Here is a 14,289-nt window from a genome sequence, read left to right as displayed (position 1 = left end):
CATGTTACCTATTAATGCCGTGTGAGATAGAATTTTTTACACAATATATCACGCATTCACATCGGCCAGTAGATCGACTGCCTTTAGGCGCTGCATCCACCTTTCACGGCCTATTATTCCAAGTCACACGGGTATTTTGGTGGACATTTTTATCTACGCCTATGCAATTTTGCCAGGAAAGACCCTTTTGTCAATAGTGAGATCTTTAACGTGCATACCCCAATGTAGTGTACACGAAGGGACCTCGGTTTATCATCTCATCTGAAAGACTAGCACTTGAACCCACCACCTAGGTTAGGAAAGGGGGGAGAAAATTGCTAACTCTCTGACCCAGTGTCGAACTCGCAACCTCTCGCTTCCGAGCGCAAGTGCGTTACCACTCGGCCACCCAGACCATGGTTGTCACAGACAGGTCTGTATTGTTACTCAGACCATTGCCAGACCTGTAGAATAGACACATACTGTGTCGATACAATACTGAACCATCATGAACAAACATTTAGCATCTTTAGTTCAGAGATAATGCATCGGTGGGATTCTTCTGGTATATGCTGGAAATCCGGATTTGTAATGTCTGCGGTGACGATTTTTTGGTTGTTAATACAAATCCTTCAGCGTCTGGGGACCCCCAGACCCCCCCCCCCCCCCCCCCTTAATTCTTCAGGATTCATGACATTTTTCAGTCCCACCCATGATAATGCAGTGTGTTTGTCTGATTCAGCATCTCTAGTTCAGGGATAATGCAGTGTGTTTGTGTAATTCACCATCTCTAGTTCAGGGATAATGCAGTGTGTTTGTGTAATTCACCATCTCTAGTTCAGGGATAATGCAGTGTGTTTGTGTAATTCACCATCTCTAGTTCAGAGATAATGCAGTGTGTTTGTGTAATTCACCATCTCTAGTTCAGAGATAATGCAGTGTGTTTGTGTAATTCACCATCTCTAGTTCAGAGATAATGCAGTGTGTTTGTGTAATTCACCATCTCTAGTTCAGAGATAATGCAGTGTGTTTGTGTAATTCACCATCTCTAGTTCAGAGATAATGCAGTGTGTTGGTCTGATTCACAGGATCACCTGAACAAGAACAAACGCAACATGCAGCTGCTGCAGATAGAGAAGAAAGTGGACGAAATTCTGCAGCATTGGCGGCAACGCATCGGTCTGGAGAAGAAACAGGTAGTGAGTAATATTTGATTCCCTCCCTGGCGTCAACCCTGTGTGCATTCCCATTTTGCCCCTGCACGGTTGCTAGATCAAACCTTCGTTTTGTGAGTATACCTTGTGATTTGTGTTTGTTGGATGCAGGGATGGCCAAATCAGAAAGATAAAACTTTACTCGTCAGCCAGGCGATCGGGCGGGTGATTTGGCCATCCCTGTTGATGATCTACAGTTTTTTTCTTTTTTTTTCTTTCTGTGTCTGCACAAGAGGTGTGTTTTTACCCCATGCCCACTTGAAGCATGCATGTGTTGATTAGCCGATGAGTGACTGAGTATGAATCCTTGAAGATAGTTTCTTTTCCACCTGTCAGCAAACTACTCAGTCATAATTTCTTCTGTTTGTTTGTATTTTATTTGTTTTGTTTTTTGTAAACGGTGCATTGTATATTATATCGCAGCATTAAATATGTTCATTTACATTTTGGTTTTTGTATGTATGGTTTTTTTTTTTTATTTGGTGCAAGTTTTTCATCTTTTTTTTTATGTATGTTTTTTTTATTTTTTATTTTTTACCCTGCATGAGCTATAGTAAAAAGTGCCTGGATGAAAATGAAACCACACAAATAACTTGCTAGTTTGTATTAAAGAAAAAAGCAGCAAAACAACATTTCAATAGTAACCAATGTTAGTTTACTGTTACCATCACTGAATATAAGATACTGATCCAGGCAGTGAACAAATAAGTGTTCAACCAGTAGTTTTAAGTGGAAGGATGGTTGGTTTTTAGGATTTCAAAGAGCTAAGCTAAGTGTTAATGATGCACAGCTCATGTAATAGGTAGCCAAAAGAAAGGCAGCTGTCCTCTAACTTTGAATCTAAAATGTGATTGTTTTTTACATTTGGTGGACAACTTTTGTGCTAAGTTTGATGATTATTCTTTGATTTCGCAGCAAAACGATCGTCCTATCGTGTTACGGAAAAGACGACAACGGATAAAGAGTGAAGCCAACTGGCCCCTCTTCTACTACTTCTTCAACAAAGACCATTCTAAACCCAACCTCCTGTGGAACTACAAGGTGAGTAAGGAGCATGCAAAACACTGGGAAATGAATTTTGCTGTCCATTCTTTCTCTCAACATTTCAGCTCTTGACAAATAAGACTACATTTACAAAAAATTAAATGTTACAATAACTAGCTTTTCTTATTTTTTATTCTGGATTATGAAACATCAACAGTCTACTTGTTTTGAGAAAGCTTTGCAGCCAAACAAAGAAACAGTTGTATGAATGCATGCATGCAACCAAGCTCATGCATGCACGCACGCATGCATGCACGCAGGCAGGCACGCACGCATGCACACACACACACACACACACACAAACACACACACACACACACAAACACACACACACACACACACACACACACACACACGCACACACACACACACACACATTGTCTTAGAAACCTAAGTTCCGAGTGGTCTCTTGGAAAACAATGTGACTGTCTGACCTTAACGAGTCATGCGTTTGCCAGTGTTTTCCTTGATTAACAAAGGCTAAACATGTCGTTTTCTCAGATGTGAAGGAGCTAAAAGAGGCTTTGGAAGACAAGATACAAGGGTTTAGCAGGTTGCACATTTTGCTCACACCAGGATGCTTGGCTCATTTATCGGTGTTATGTTTGTTTGTATGAAAATTCGTCCCAGCAAAACAAACACTTGACAGTAGTTTTTATATTTTTCAGACGAGGGAAGAGCTGCGAGAAGCGCTGGAAAATGAAATGCGAGCGTTCAGCGTGGATAAAGAGCTGGGGTCCAACTGCATCATCGCCTGGAACCACCAGGAGTTTGAGGTGCCCTACCACTGTCTTTCGGAGGAAATAAAAATCGGTGAGTTATTTTGCAATGGAAAGAATGGCATACAGCAGTACCTGCGATGTGTGGACCCTCCGATGAGAGGACACCTCCCTTAAAAGGACACCTTCTCTAGTCCCTTTTTATATTATCTCTACCAAAGTATACCTGTCATGAAAGGCCACCTGCAATGTAGGGACACTTTTGGCTGGTCCCAAGGCTGTCCTTTCATGGCAGGTACCACTGTAGTTAGTTTGAGATGGTTATTGCTGCAACCTATGTGGCACTATCCGGTACTGGGTTAATTTGAGAAGACACTTTGGAAAAAACACAGCAAGTAGCTTCAGCCATGGAAAGCAATAGTTTTCAGTTATTCTTTTCGTATAGTCATTGGTTAGTCCTCCTTGTCATCAACTTTATCATCATCCTTATCATTTCCAGTGAGCAGTTAAGCATTAAAGTGCACTTATTTCCAAAGTTTACAAATTGTATCAGGAATTAAATCACAAGAAGAAGTACTACACAATATGCAAGGTCAATTAAGTGCAGACTCTTACATATCCGCTTTGATAATCATACAGTTGCGCATAACTCTCACCAACTCTTTTGCACACGTTGTACGTATTTATAGCGCTTAGCTCCCTTAGTTTCTGAGAACAGTAAAGTACAGTGTTTTAAGGAAGACATTGAACATACGTTACCCATTATGACAGATAGACAAATCTTGTAACAGTTGTTAAGGAAGCTCATTCTGCCTGTGAATTTTGACCCCAGGGGATTACTACCTGCGTTTGCTGCTGGAAGAAGACGAGGAGTCAGAGGAAACGAGTGCCATCAAGAAATCGTGAGTTATTCTCCCTTTGTACAGTGGAATCCCTCTTTTACAACCGTCACAAATCTCAGAAAGTCAGGTCTGAAAAAGGAGGGAGTCTTAAAATGGAGGTAGGCGGGGATGTAGCTCAGTCGGTAGCGCGCTGGATTTGTATCCAGTTGGTCGCTGTCAGCGTGAGTTCGTCCCCACGTTCGGCGAGAGATTTATTTCTCAGAGTCAACTTTGTGTGCAGACTCTCCTCAGTGTCCGAACACCCCCGTGTGTACACGCAAGCACAAGACCAAGAGCGCACGAAAAAGATCCTGTAATCCATGTCAGAGTTCGGAGGGTTATAGAAACTCGAAAATACCCAGCATGCTTCCTCCGAAAACGGCGTATGGCTGCCTAAATGGCGGGGTAAAAAACGGCCATACACGTAAAATTCCACTCGTGCAAAAAACACGAGTGTACGTGGGAGTTTGAGCCCATGAACGCAGAAGAAGAAGAAGAAAAATGGAGGTAAATTTACAAAGGCTTTGAACAGAACACCTGAGGAAGGAGGGTCTTAAACGGGGGCGTTCCACTGTATTGTACTGTACTTGAATTCAAAATGTCCATGGTCTGTGTTGAAAAATGTTATGCAGGACAGTGCTTGTTGTTATGATTAAAAGCTGTATAGATCTGACTGGTGTTGACTGTATGTAGAGATGTTAAAAAACAGTGTCTCAGCTACTCTGTGTGTGTGTGTGTGTATGTGTATGTATGCGTGTAATTTTGATTATTTTTTCTTTATTTTTTTTTTCTTGCCTTCAGCTATGAGTTTTTCAACGACCTGTACCACCGGTTCCTGCTGACACCCAAGATCCCAATGAAGTGTATGTGCCTTCAGGCCATGGCCATCGTGTACGGCCGCTGCCACGAGGAGATCGGTGCCTTCAACGACACGCGCTACATTGTCGGCATGCTGGAGAGGGTAGGCCTTATTTACACGCTTCAACGTTTCTGCGGGTGTGCGTGTTGAGAGCCGCAGTGGCGCAGTGGTGAGAGCGCTTGCCTCTCACGCTGGAGGTAGTGGTTTCGATCCTTGTCCAGGGCGAATGCAAATACTTGTTTTTTTCTGAGCGCTCTCCAGTTCACCTAGCTGGAAATGGGTAGACTGAAGCTGTTTAGGGACGGGGAAGGCAAAGGCAGCGAGGGAGAGAAGATGGGCACCGCCCTTGTAAAGCTGGCTCCAAAAAAGTCGAGATCTCGAACATCTCGCTCCCCTACGATCAAATATGGTTGTGGGACTACCTTTACCTTGACCTTTTACCATGTCAAAATCAGCACTATCTGCGGTGCCTTTCACAAAGAGTTTAATTAAATGAACACGTTATTGATGAATATATTGTTGATAGAATATTGGCATAGCAGCAAACACACAGAGAAAATAAATGTAAGTAAACTGCAAACTGTCAGTCAGTACATTTAAAAAGCAAAAATGAAATGACTCTAAATTCACTCTTGACATTCGTCTCGTTCTCCGGCCTAACATTATAAGTGTGATCGACAAGAAGAAGAAGAAGAAGACACTTGACATAAGTATAAAAAATAAGCTTTACTTGGTATTGTTATCATATTGTCCTTTGAGGTTACCCTCGTGGACATTCTGGCTGCTTTCTCACTCGGGGAAAGCAAGCTGCCATAAAGTATGGCGCTACACTTTGGTTTAATGTTTTGATGTTAAAAAAAAAAAGAAGAGTGGAATTCCGTTCAATGGCTTTGTGTTCTACTACACAGTGTACAGACCGGTTAGAGAGGGATCGCTTGGTGGGCTTCCTCAACAGACTCATCCTGCACAAACGTAACGTGAAAGAAATCATGGACGCTAATGGCATCAAGGTGTTGGTTGATCTCCTGACCCTGGCTCATTTACATACATCACGAGCCACAGTACCTTTGCAGGTAGGATTTGTTGCACATTTGTACTTTTGGATATGTGATGAACAACTAGAACAGAACTGTGATGGTGGGGAACAAGTAAGAGCGGGGAAGGGGTGGGGTTGTGGGCCTTTGTTTGAAAGTTGGAGATAAAGAGAGATTGAATGTGTCTGCCTGTGTAGTGAGTTTGTGTCTGTGAGCGTGTCTGTATCAGTGTCTGTGTCTGCATGAGAGTGTGTCTGTATCAGTGTCTGTATCTGCATGAGAGTGTGTCTGTGTCAGTGTCTGTGAGTGTGTGTCTGCATGAGAGAGTGTCTGTGAGTGTGTCTCTGTCATTGTATACGTGTCTGTATCATTGTTTACGTGTCTGTTTGTGTCTGAGTGTGTGTCTGTATCAGTGTGTGTGCCTGAGAGGGTGTCTGTGAGTATCTGTTTGTATCAGTGTGTGTGAGTGTCAGTTTATTAGTAAAAAATATGCCTTTTTCCTCACAGACTAACGTCATTGAAGCGTCCCCGGACATGGAGAGAAGCAGTGAGAAGGAGTGGTATTTCGGAAACGCTGAAAAGGAGCGCTTAGGGCCCTACAGCTTTGAAGAGGTATGGTGTCTGTGGTGTTTTGCTTGTTGCTGCTTTGTTGTTGTTTTTCTCAAATTATTTTCAATACCTACAGGCACATATGATAGTAATTAAAGTACTTGCTAGTTTGAAATAAGTGAACTTGGGGCCGGGAAGCTCAGTTGGTAGAGCACTGGACTTATGATCCTAAGGTCGCATGTTCGAATCCCGGCAGGGAAGGACACGGGTCAACTTTATGTGCAGATTCAGAGACTTGTATCCATATCCCACCCCTGTGTCACCACAGTGACATGTAAAAGACCTCGGTCATTTTGCCATAAGTGCAGGTGGCTGATTGCTCCTAAACACTCACACACCTGGGTAGCGCGACTCTTGTTGCTGCTAGCTTTCCACTGGGAGGAAGCGACCCGAATTTCCCAGCATTGGGATAATAGAGTGAATGAAATGAAATGAAAAAATGAAATGAAAATACTCCTTTACTGCAATTTCCCCCCACACAGATGAAAGAGTTCTGGGAACAGGGAGTGATCCACAACAAGACGCGGTGCTGGGCACAGGGCATGGACGGCTGGCGACCGCTACACACCGTGCCGCAGCTGAAGTGGACGCTGATGGCCAGCGGTCAAGCCGTCATGAACGAGAGTGATCTGGCCACGCTCGTACTCAACATGCTCATCAAGATGGCTGAATATTACCCGAGCAAGTGGGTGTGATACAAACAATAACAGATTGTCCTCCAGTTATAAAACGAGCAATCGCAGCGAATAACTGTCGAAGTGTTAATATGCAGTGTTCGCTCAATTTGATGCCTTTTTCTTTGGAAAATCTGCACAAGACCACAGGCAAAACACATTGTCAGCGATCACTCGGGGCAAGCGATCATTGTCGCAACAAATTGTAATTCTAATGTGTATATTCTCGAAAGATATTGGGGCATATCGAGCGGACGTACTACATAACATACCCACTGCAGTCAGTTATTGGTTTTTAACTGGTTGACCAAGTGTGATTGTTTAACTCTCTAAAGTGGGGCCTAACTCTTCTACTACGCTTGAAAATCCTGACTGAATTATTTCAGGAAAACATTTGTTTGCAGATGGTCTTTGTGCTCGACAAGTTCAAATTCTTATAACTCAGTAATCACAGTCTGCTATAAAAGGAGAAAGAGTATATGGTTATGCTCATCTTGCGCCGAACCTGCGAGTTCATACGATCAGCAGGCCTAAGATTATAAGGGACACAACCGTTGAACGCTGAAGAAGAAGCTCATCTTGTAGAACATTTGGGGAAGGAGGTAGAATTGTGTTTGTCCGCAAGTGTTTTTCAAAAATATTCACTGTAGATTAATTAAACAGCTTTCTGTTTTATAACCTCCGTAAAAATTGTGTAGCAGTGTTGATGTGAGTAACTACATGTATTGCCGTTTTGTGTTCAGAGACAGTGACGGAGCTGTTGTCCGTCCCTTGCCCCGCGTCAAGCGGATCCTGTCTGACGCTACCTGTCTGCCTCACATTGTACAGGTGAGTCTTTCTTTTCAGCTTTCATTACAGTCTTATTCTTTTCTCTTTTTGTGATGGCCTTTGAGGCTGTTATTGCTTTTGATGAATAGTTCACCTGTACACATCCACATACTTGTGCATACACACACGCGCATGCACGCATGCGCACACATCCACACATCAAATCAATCAAATCAAATCCACACACCCACACACCACACCACACACACACACACACACACACACACACACACACACACCCACACACCACACACCACACCACACCACACACACATACACACACACACACACACACATACACACACACACACACACACACACACACCACACACACACACACACACACACACACATACACACACACACACAGACACACACACACACACACACTCTCTCTCTCTCCTCTCCTCTCTCCTCTCTCTCTCTCTCTCTCTCTCTCTCTCTCTCTCTCTCTCTCTCTCTCTCTCTCTCTCCTCTCTCCTCTCTCCTCTCTCTCTCTCTGTCTCTTCTCTCTCTCTCTCTCACTCAGCCCTAACGGAGACCTGCAGTGCCAAATCAACAGCAAGCCTGTTAAGATCTGTAGGGGTTTCTTGGGTTGTTGAAATGTATTATCTCATTCATTTGTTGTGGGTATGAGACAACTCTGCCCTTTGTACATTGACCTCCTGTTATTACTGTGACTCATAAGAGAGAGTCTTAAATTGGGAGCAAATTTACAGAGGTCAAAGAACAGAGAAGATCTGAAAATTGAGGTCTTAGATATTGGGAAGTCTTAAATTTGGGGGTCTGAAAAAAGGGGGGGGGGGGTGGGGGGTCCACTGTACCTGATAAGTGCTTTCCTGGGATTTTGTCATTGATTTAATACAACTTCAATCTTTGATGTGATTCAACTTCAGTCATTAATAAAGTAATGTGGAAAAGCTGAAAAACTGGTTGTGGTTGTAGTTGTTGCTGACGTTCGACCCGGTGCTGGTGGAGAAGGTAGCGACACTGCTGTTCCTGGTGATGCAAGACAACCCCGGCCTGTCCCGCCTCTACCTGTCAGGTGCCTTCTTCTTCATCATGATGTACACCGGTTCCAACGTCCTGCCCATCGCTCGCTTCCTCAAGTACTCACACCTCAAACAGGCCTTTCGCTCTGACGAGGTTCGTTGCTGTGGTGTCTGCGTAGATCCTCTTTATAACAATTTTCACCAGCTTCAGCGGGCGGGGATGTAGTTCAGTCGGTAGCGCGCTGGATTTGTATCCAGTTGGCCACTGTCAGCATGAGTTCGTCCCCACGTTCAGCGAGAGATTTATTTCTCAGAGTCAACTTTGTGTGCAGACTCTCCTCGGTGTCCGAACACCGCCGTGTGTACACGCAAGCACAAGACCAAGTGCGCACGAAAAAGACCCTGTAATCCATGTTACAGTTCGGTGGGTTATAGAAACACGAAAATACCCTGCATGCTTCCTCCGAAAGCGGCGTATGGCTGCCTAAATGGCGGGGTAAAAACGGTCATACATGTAAAAGCCGTGGGAGTTTCAGCCCATGAACGAACAAACAACCAGCTTCAGCATCTTATCCGTTGTGTCCTCCGCAAGTACACCCACCTCAATCAGGCCTTCTGATCAAACTTGGCGAGCAGACACAAACCTGGCAATGATCTGCTTTTATTGTCTTATGATTGTTGAAAAACGCTCCAGCTCAGAATAAGCAATGATTGGCGCAAAGGCCCAGTGGGTAAGACGCCGGCCTCCATCCGCGGTACTCCCTGGTTGTCAAGGAGATGAGATACCTTCCTAGAATACATTGCCTTGATTATGTCAGCATCCAGTTGCTTTTGCTGTTCAGAAAAAAGGGGTATTGTAATTTACACAATTGGAGTAAAATGTATGTGAATGCATTAAAATTTACAACAATTTATTAAGATGCTGCTGTCGGTTTGTGTAATGAGTAACTTGTGTCTATACTTTTTGTGTGTTTCAGAACAAGACATCTGACATCATGGTGTGCAGTGTGATGGGTCATATTCTGCCAGAGGCCATGGTGTGCTACCTGGAGAACTACTCTGCCGAGAAATTTGCTGAGATCTTCTTGGGAGAGTTTGACACACCTGAGGCCATCTGGAATACAGAAATGAGGTGTGAAATGAAAACTGGAGTTGGTAGTCTCCTGTGTGTGTGGTGTGTGTGTGTAAGTGTTGTGTGTGTGTGGTGTGTGTGTAAGTGTTGTGTGTGTGTGTGTGCACACGTGTGCTTGCTAGAGAGAGAGAGAGAGCAGTTGCAACTACCTTTATTTAAAAAAGACCACTTACAATTCTAATTTTGGCAGTCACCACGCATATTTATACTGTTTCCATCAAGTAACTGTATCGTTACTTGTAAAGCTGCATCTTTTTGCTACAACGGATTGTTTAATTATAATGTTTTGACAAAGAAGACTTGACTGTCATTCCAGACGCATGATGATAGTGAAAATCTCGTCACTTGTAAAGCTACTTCTTTATGCTACAAAAGATTGTTCAGTTATAATTTCTTGACAAAAAGACTTGTCTGTCATTCCAGGCGCATGATGATAGTGAAAATCGCTTCTTTAGTAATAATTCCTTGACCAAAAAGACTTGTCTCTGTCATCAGGCGCATGATGATAGTGAAAATCGCTTCTTTAGTAATAATTCCTTGACCAAAAAGACTTGTCTCTGTCATCAGGCGCATGATGATAGTGAAAATCGCTTCTTTAGTAATAATTCCTTGACCAAAAAGACTTGTCTGTCATTCCAGGCGCATGATGATAGTGAAAATCGCTTCTTTAGTAATAATTCCTTGACCAAAAAGACTTGTCTGTCATTCCAGGCGCATGATGATAGTGAAAATCGCTTCTTTAGTAATAATTCCTTGACCAAAAAGACTTGTCTGTCATTCCAGGCGCATGATGATAGAGAAAATCGCTTCGCACCTGGCTGACTTCACGCCTCGCCTGCAGAGCAACACGCGTGCGCTGTACCAGTACTGCCCCATCCCCGTGATGAACTACCCGCAGCTGGAGAACGAGCTCTTCTGCAACATCTACTACCTCAAGCACCTGTGTGACACCACGCGCTTCCCAAACTGGCCCATCAAGGACCCCGTGAGTTCCGCTGTCTTGCTGATAGTACTTTTCACTGTAACGCAAACATATTCCTACCAGTAAACTTGATTACCCCTTCTCCCCCCCCCACCCCCACCCAGTGTGTCCAGTATCTCCCAAATGCAGATCCCTTAACCCTTTGACCCTCAGCACTCAGAAGGAAATTTCCCCAAATCTGGGGTACTTCATTAGAAAAATCATATTAATTAATCTAGACCAATCAGATGTAAACAGGATAGTCCTTGTGTACATGTTCATCCATAGGTCCTAAATCAACACTTTCTGCGACCCTATCATGTCTAGCACATTCACCACGACCTCTGCTTTGAACACGACCACGAACACGACCACGACCACGCCCTCTCGGTACTGATGTACTTGTCGAAGATATTCTCCTCAGAATAGTCAGAATCAGACTTACCGTTGTCAGGTTGTTCAACATAAACATTGCCTTCTTCGTCGGAACTGTTTTCCTCATCGCTGACATCTCCATTACCACATCAAATATAAAGCGATGAACGTCTTCCACATCATACCTACGCACAAACCTCGACGCCATCTTGGATCACATGAAAAAATCCCGGAGAAAAACCTCAAAATACACACTTTAAAATCGCTTTTCAATAACACATGGAGGCAGCCATTTGTAGTAAACTCACGTGACTGACCATGTGATAAAAGTCATGTGATTTGATCATGTGACTAGCGTGAGGGCTGTATTTAGAACAGTGACCTCACAGCCGCGCGTAGATGCGTGGCTGCTAGCGAAAGGCTTAAACAAGTGCTACACACAATGCTACCTATGACACATATCTGTTTCCATTTCTGCTGGCTTCCTTCAGGGTTTGAGCATTTATTATTTTGGAAAACGTGCATTGTTATCTTTGCTATGATTTGTTATTGTTTGAAATGGATGGTTTTTTTCCCCATTCCACAGGGGGAAAATGGTTAGATAGCAGATGTGAAGTATTTGATTATTACTTTTTCAAATTATCGGTTGCAGATGTGAAGTATTTGATTATTACTTTTTCAAATTATCGGTTGCAGATGTGAAATATTTGATAATTACTTTTTCAAATGATTGATGGCAGGTGAGGCTGCTGAAAGACATCCTGGACGCGTGGAAGAGAGAGGTTGAGAAGAAACCACCCACCATGTCCATAGACGATGCCTACAAGGTCCTCAACTTGTCCAAGGGCTCTGATGGGTAGGTTGCTTTTTATTTTCATTTTCATTTTCATAACTTTATTGTCCCATCTCTGGAAAATTCGGGTCGCTTACTCCCAGTGGAATTAGCTAGCAGCAACAGAGTCGCGCCACCCAGGTGTGTGCGTGTTTATGTGTAATGCCACCTGCACTAATGGCAGAATGACTGTAGTCTTTTACATGCCACAGTGGTGATACGGAAGTGGAGCCACACTTAGATCTCTGGTTTATTCCATTTGTTGATAAAACATACAGCATACCATATGGTGGTGGGTTCAAGTGCTAGTCTTTCGGATGAGACGAAAAACCGAGGTCCCTTCGTGTACACTACATTGGGGTGTGCACGTTAAAGATCCCACGATTGACAAAAGGGTCTTTCCTGGCAAAATTGTATAGGCATAGATAAAAATGTCCACCAAATACCCGTTTGACTTGGAATAAAGGCCGTGAAAGGTGAATGCTCGCCTAATAGGCTACTGAGCTTTACTGGCCGATGTGAATGCGTTATATATTGTGTGTAAAAAATGTCTGTCTGTCTGTCTGTAAAAAATTCCATTTCAAACGGCAGAAATTAATATGTAAGCGCCTAGGGCTATATCTAGATTAGGCGCATAAAAATGATCACAATAATAATAATAATACCAGTTTAAATGTAAACAGTTTCACATGAAATTGGTGGCTTTTGTCCGTTTAAAATCTTACGCACAAAACTTCTGGTACAGCAGTTCATTTGCAAGTTTCACGGTGAAAACATAATTTTTGGTCTGTTGGTGTGTGGTGGGGGGAGGGGGTGGGGGAGAATTTCTATGTGACATATCAACTGGGACTGGATGGCCGAGTGGTAACGCACTTGCGCTCGGAAGCGAGAGGTTGCGTGTTCAGGCCTGGGTCAGGCCGCAATTTTCTCCCCCCTTTCCTAACCTAGGTGGTGGGTTCAAGTGCTAGTCTTTCGGATGAGACGAAAAACCGAGGTCCCTTCGTGTACACTACATTGGGGTGTGCACGTTAAAGATCCCACGATTGACAAAAGGGTCTTTCCTGGCAAAATTGTATAGGCATAGATAAAAATGTCCATCAAATACCCGTGGGACTTGGAATAAAGTTTAAAAAAAATCCATCTCACACGGCATTAAGTCTCAGGAAACATGAATACATGCATGCAGGAAAAAAAAAATATGGGTAGCGCCGTGTGTTTGGCAGCTCGCTTTCCCCGGGGAGAAAGCAGCCCGAATTTCCATGAGGGTAACCTCACTGGACTGTAAATCTTATCCAATCCAATCCAATCCAAAACTTTGTTTGCTTGCAGGCATGAGGAGTCCAAGATCAGAAAAGCGTACTTCAAGTTGGCTCAGAAGTACCATCCTGACAAGAATCCTGAAGGACGAGTATGTGCATTTTCTTGACATTTAACACTATGACTGTTACATAACGTACTCCTGTGCTCTTTTCTCTCCCAAGTCATTAGAATAAAATGTCAGTGTAAAGTAAGGATTGCGCTACCTCCAAGGTAAAAAGAATATGATTGTATTTTTTAACATGCTGCAATAATACTTGTCATGTTTTCAGTATGATGTTGTTGATCTTTTGAGCGTGATTCTTATGGTAGGGTCTGGCGATTTAACTTGCTTTGTAAACTCTTTTGTGTTGTTATCAGCCAACAGTGTAATTCAAAGCAAAAGAAACTTTAAACAGTTTTCACATTGTTGGTTTGTAAAGTTTTACATGAATGTGCTTGTATAGCTTCTGGTATAGCAGTTCAAACATGGAAGTTTCATGGTGAAAAGAATATTTTTGGCCAGTTGGTGTGTGATTAGAATGAAGAGTTTCTATGTGACGTATTTTGTGTGTGTGTGCAGGACATGTTTGAACAAGTGAACAAAGCCTACGAGTTCCTGTGCAGCAAGTCAAAGGTCAAGGATGGCCCTGACCCCCAGAACATCGTCCTGATTCTCCACGCGCAGTCCATCCTCTTCGCCAGATACAAGACGGGTGAGGAACAGAATGTGGGCATAATCTCTAATTAAGCCCGTGGAAGTGACGTCACATACTGAAAAGAAGAGTGACAGTTTGAGTTTTTTTCAATGGGACCGTGAACCTTGCATGGAGGTATTGGTTTATTGCCCGAATCTGAAC

At 43.2% G+C, this 14,289-nt stretch overlaps 1 protein-coding gene across 4 annotated transcripts in view; it reads left to right on the top strand.

Annotated features, from left to right (window-relative positions):
• The window catches only part of LOC138958207 (dnaJ homolog subfamily C member 13-like), a 90,869-nt gene that overhangs the window by 30,418 nt on the left and 46,162 nt on the right, over positions 1-14,289 (top strand). For all 4 annotated transcript variants that reach the window (XM_070329300.1, XM_070329299.1, XM_070329302.1 and 1 more), the window contains exons 21-35: positions 1,068-1,178; positions 2,109-2,234; positions 2,906-3,050; positions 3,789-3,858; positions 4,639-4,798; positions 5,605-5,769; positions 6,238-6,342; positions 6,822-7,024; positions 7,757-7,841; positions 8,787-8,987; positions 9,811-9,965; positions 10,749-10,950; positions 12,042-12,157; positions 13,463-13,541; positions 14,013-14,145. In XM_070329300.1, the coding sequence (XP_070185401.1) occupies positions 1,068-1,178; positions 2,109-2,234; positions 2,906-3,050; positions 3,789-3,858; positions 4,639-4,798; positions 5,605-5,769; positions 6,238-6,342; positions 6,822-7,024; positions 7,757-7,841; positions 8,787-8,987; positions 9,811-9,965; positions 10,749-10,950; positions 12,042-12,157; positions 13,463-13,541; positions 14,013-14,145 (2,056 nt within the window). The remainder of the gene's footprint in view (positions 1-1,067; positions 1,179-2,108; positions 2,235-2,905; positions 3,051-3,788; positions 3,859-4,638; positions 4,799-5,604; positions 5,770-6,237; positions 6,343-6,821; positions 7,025-7,756; positions 7,842-8,786; positions 8,988-9,810; positions 9,966-10,748; positions 10,951-12,041; positions 12,158-13,462; positions 13,542-14,012; positions 14,146-14,289) is intronic.

The sequence above is a fragment of the Littorina saxatilis genome, linkage group LG2 (genome assembly GCF_037325665.1).
Source record: "Littorina saxatilis isolate snail1 linkage group LG2, US_GU_Lsax_2.0, whole genome shotgun sequence".
Lineage (NCBI taxonomy): Eukaryota > Metazoa > Mollusca > Gastropoda > Littorinimorpha > Littorinidae > Littorina > Littorina saxatilis.
Note: the sequence above shows the minus strand (reverse complement) of the source record. Positions and strands in the feature narration are given on the sequence as shown.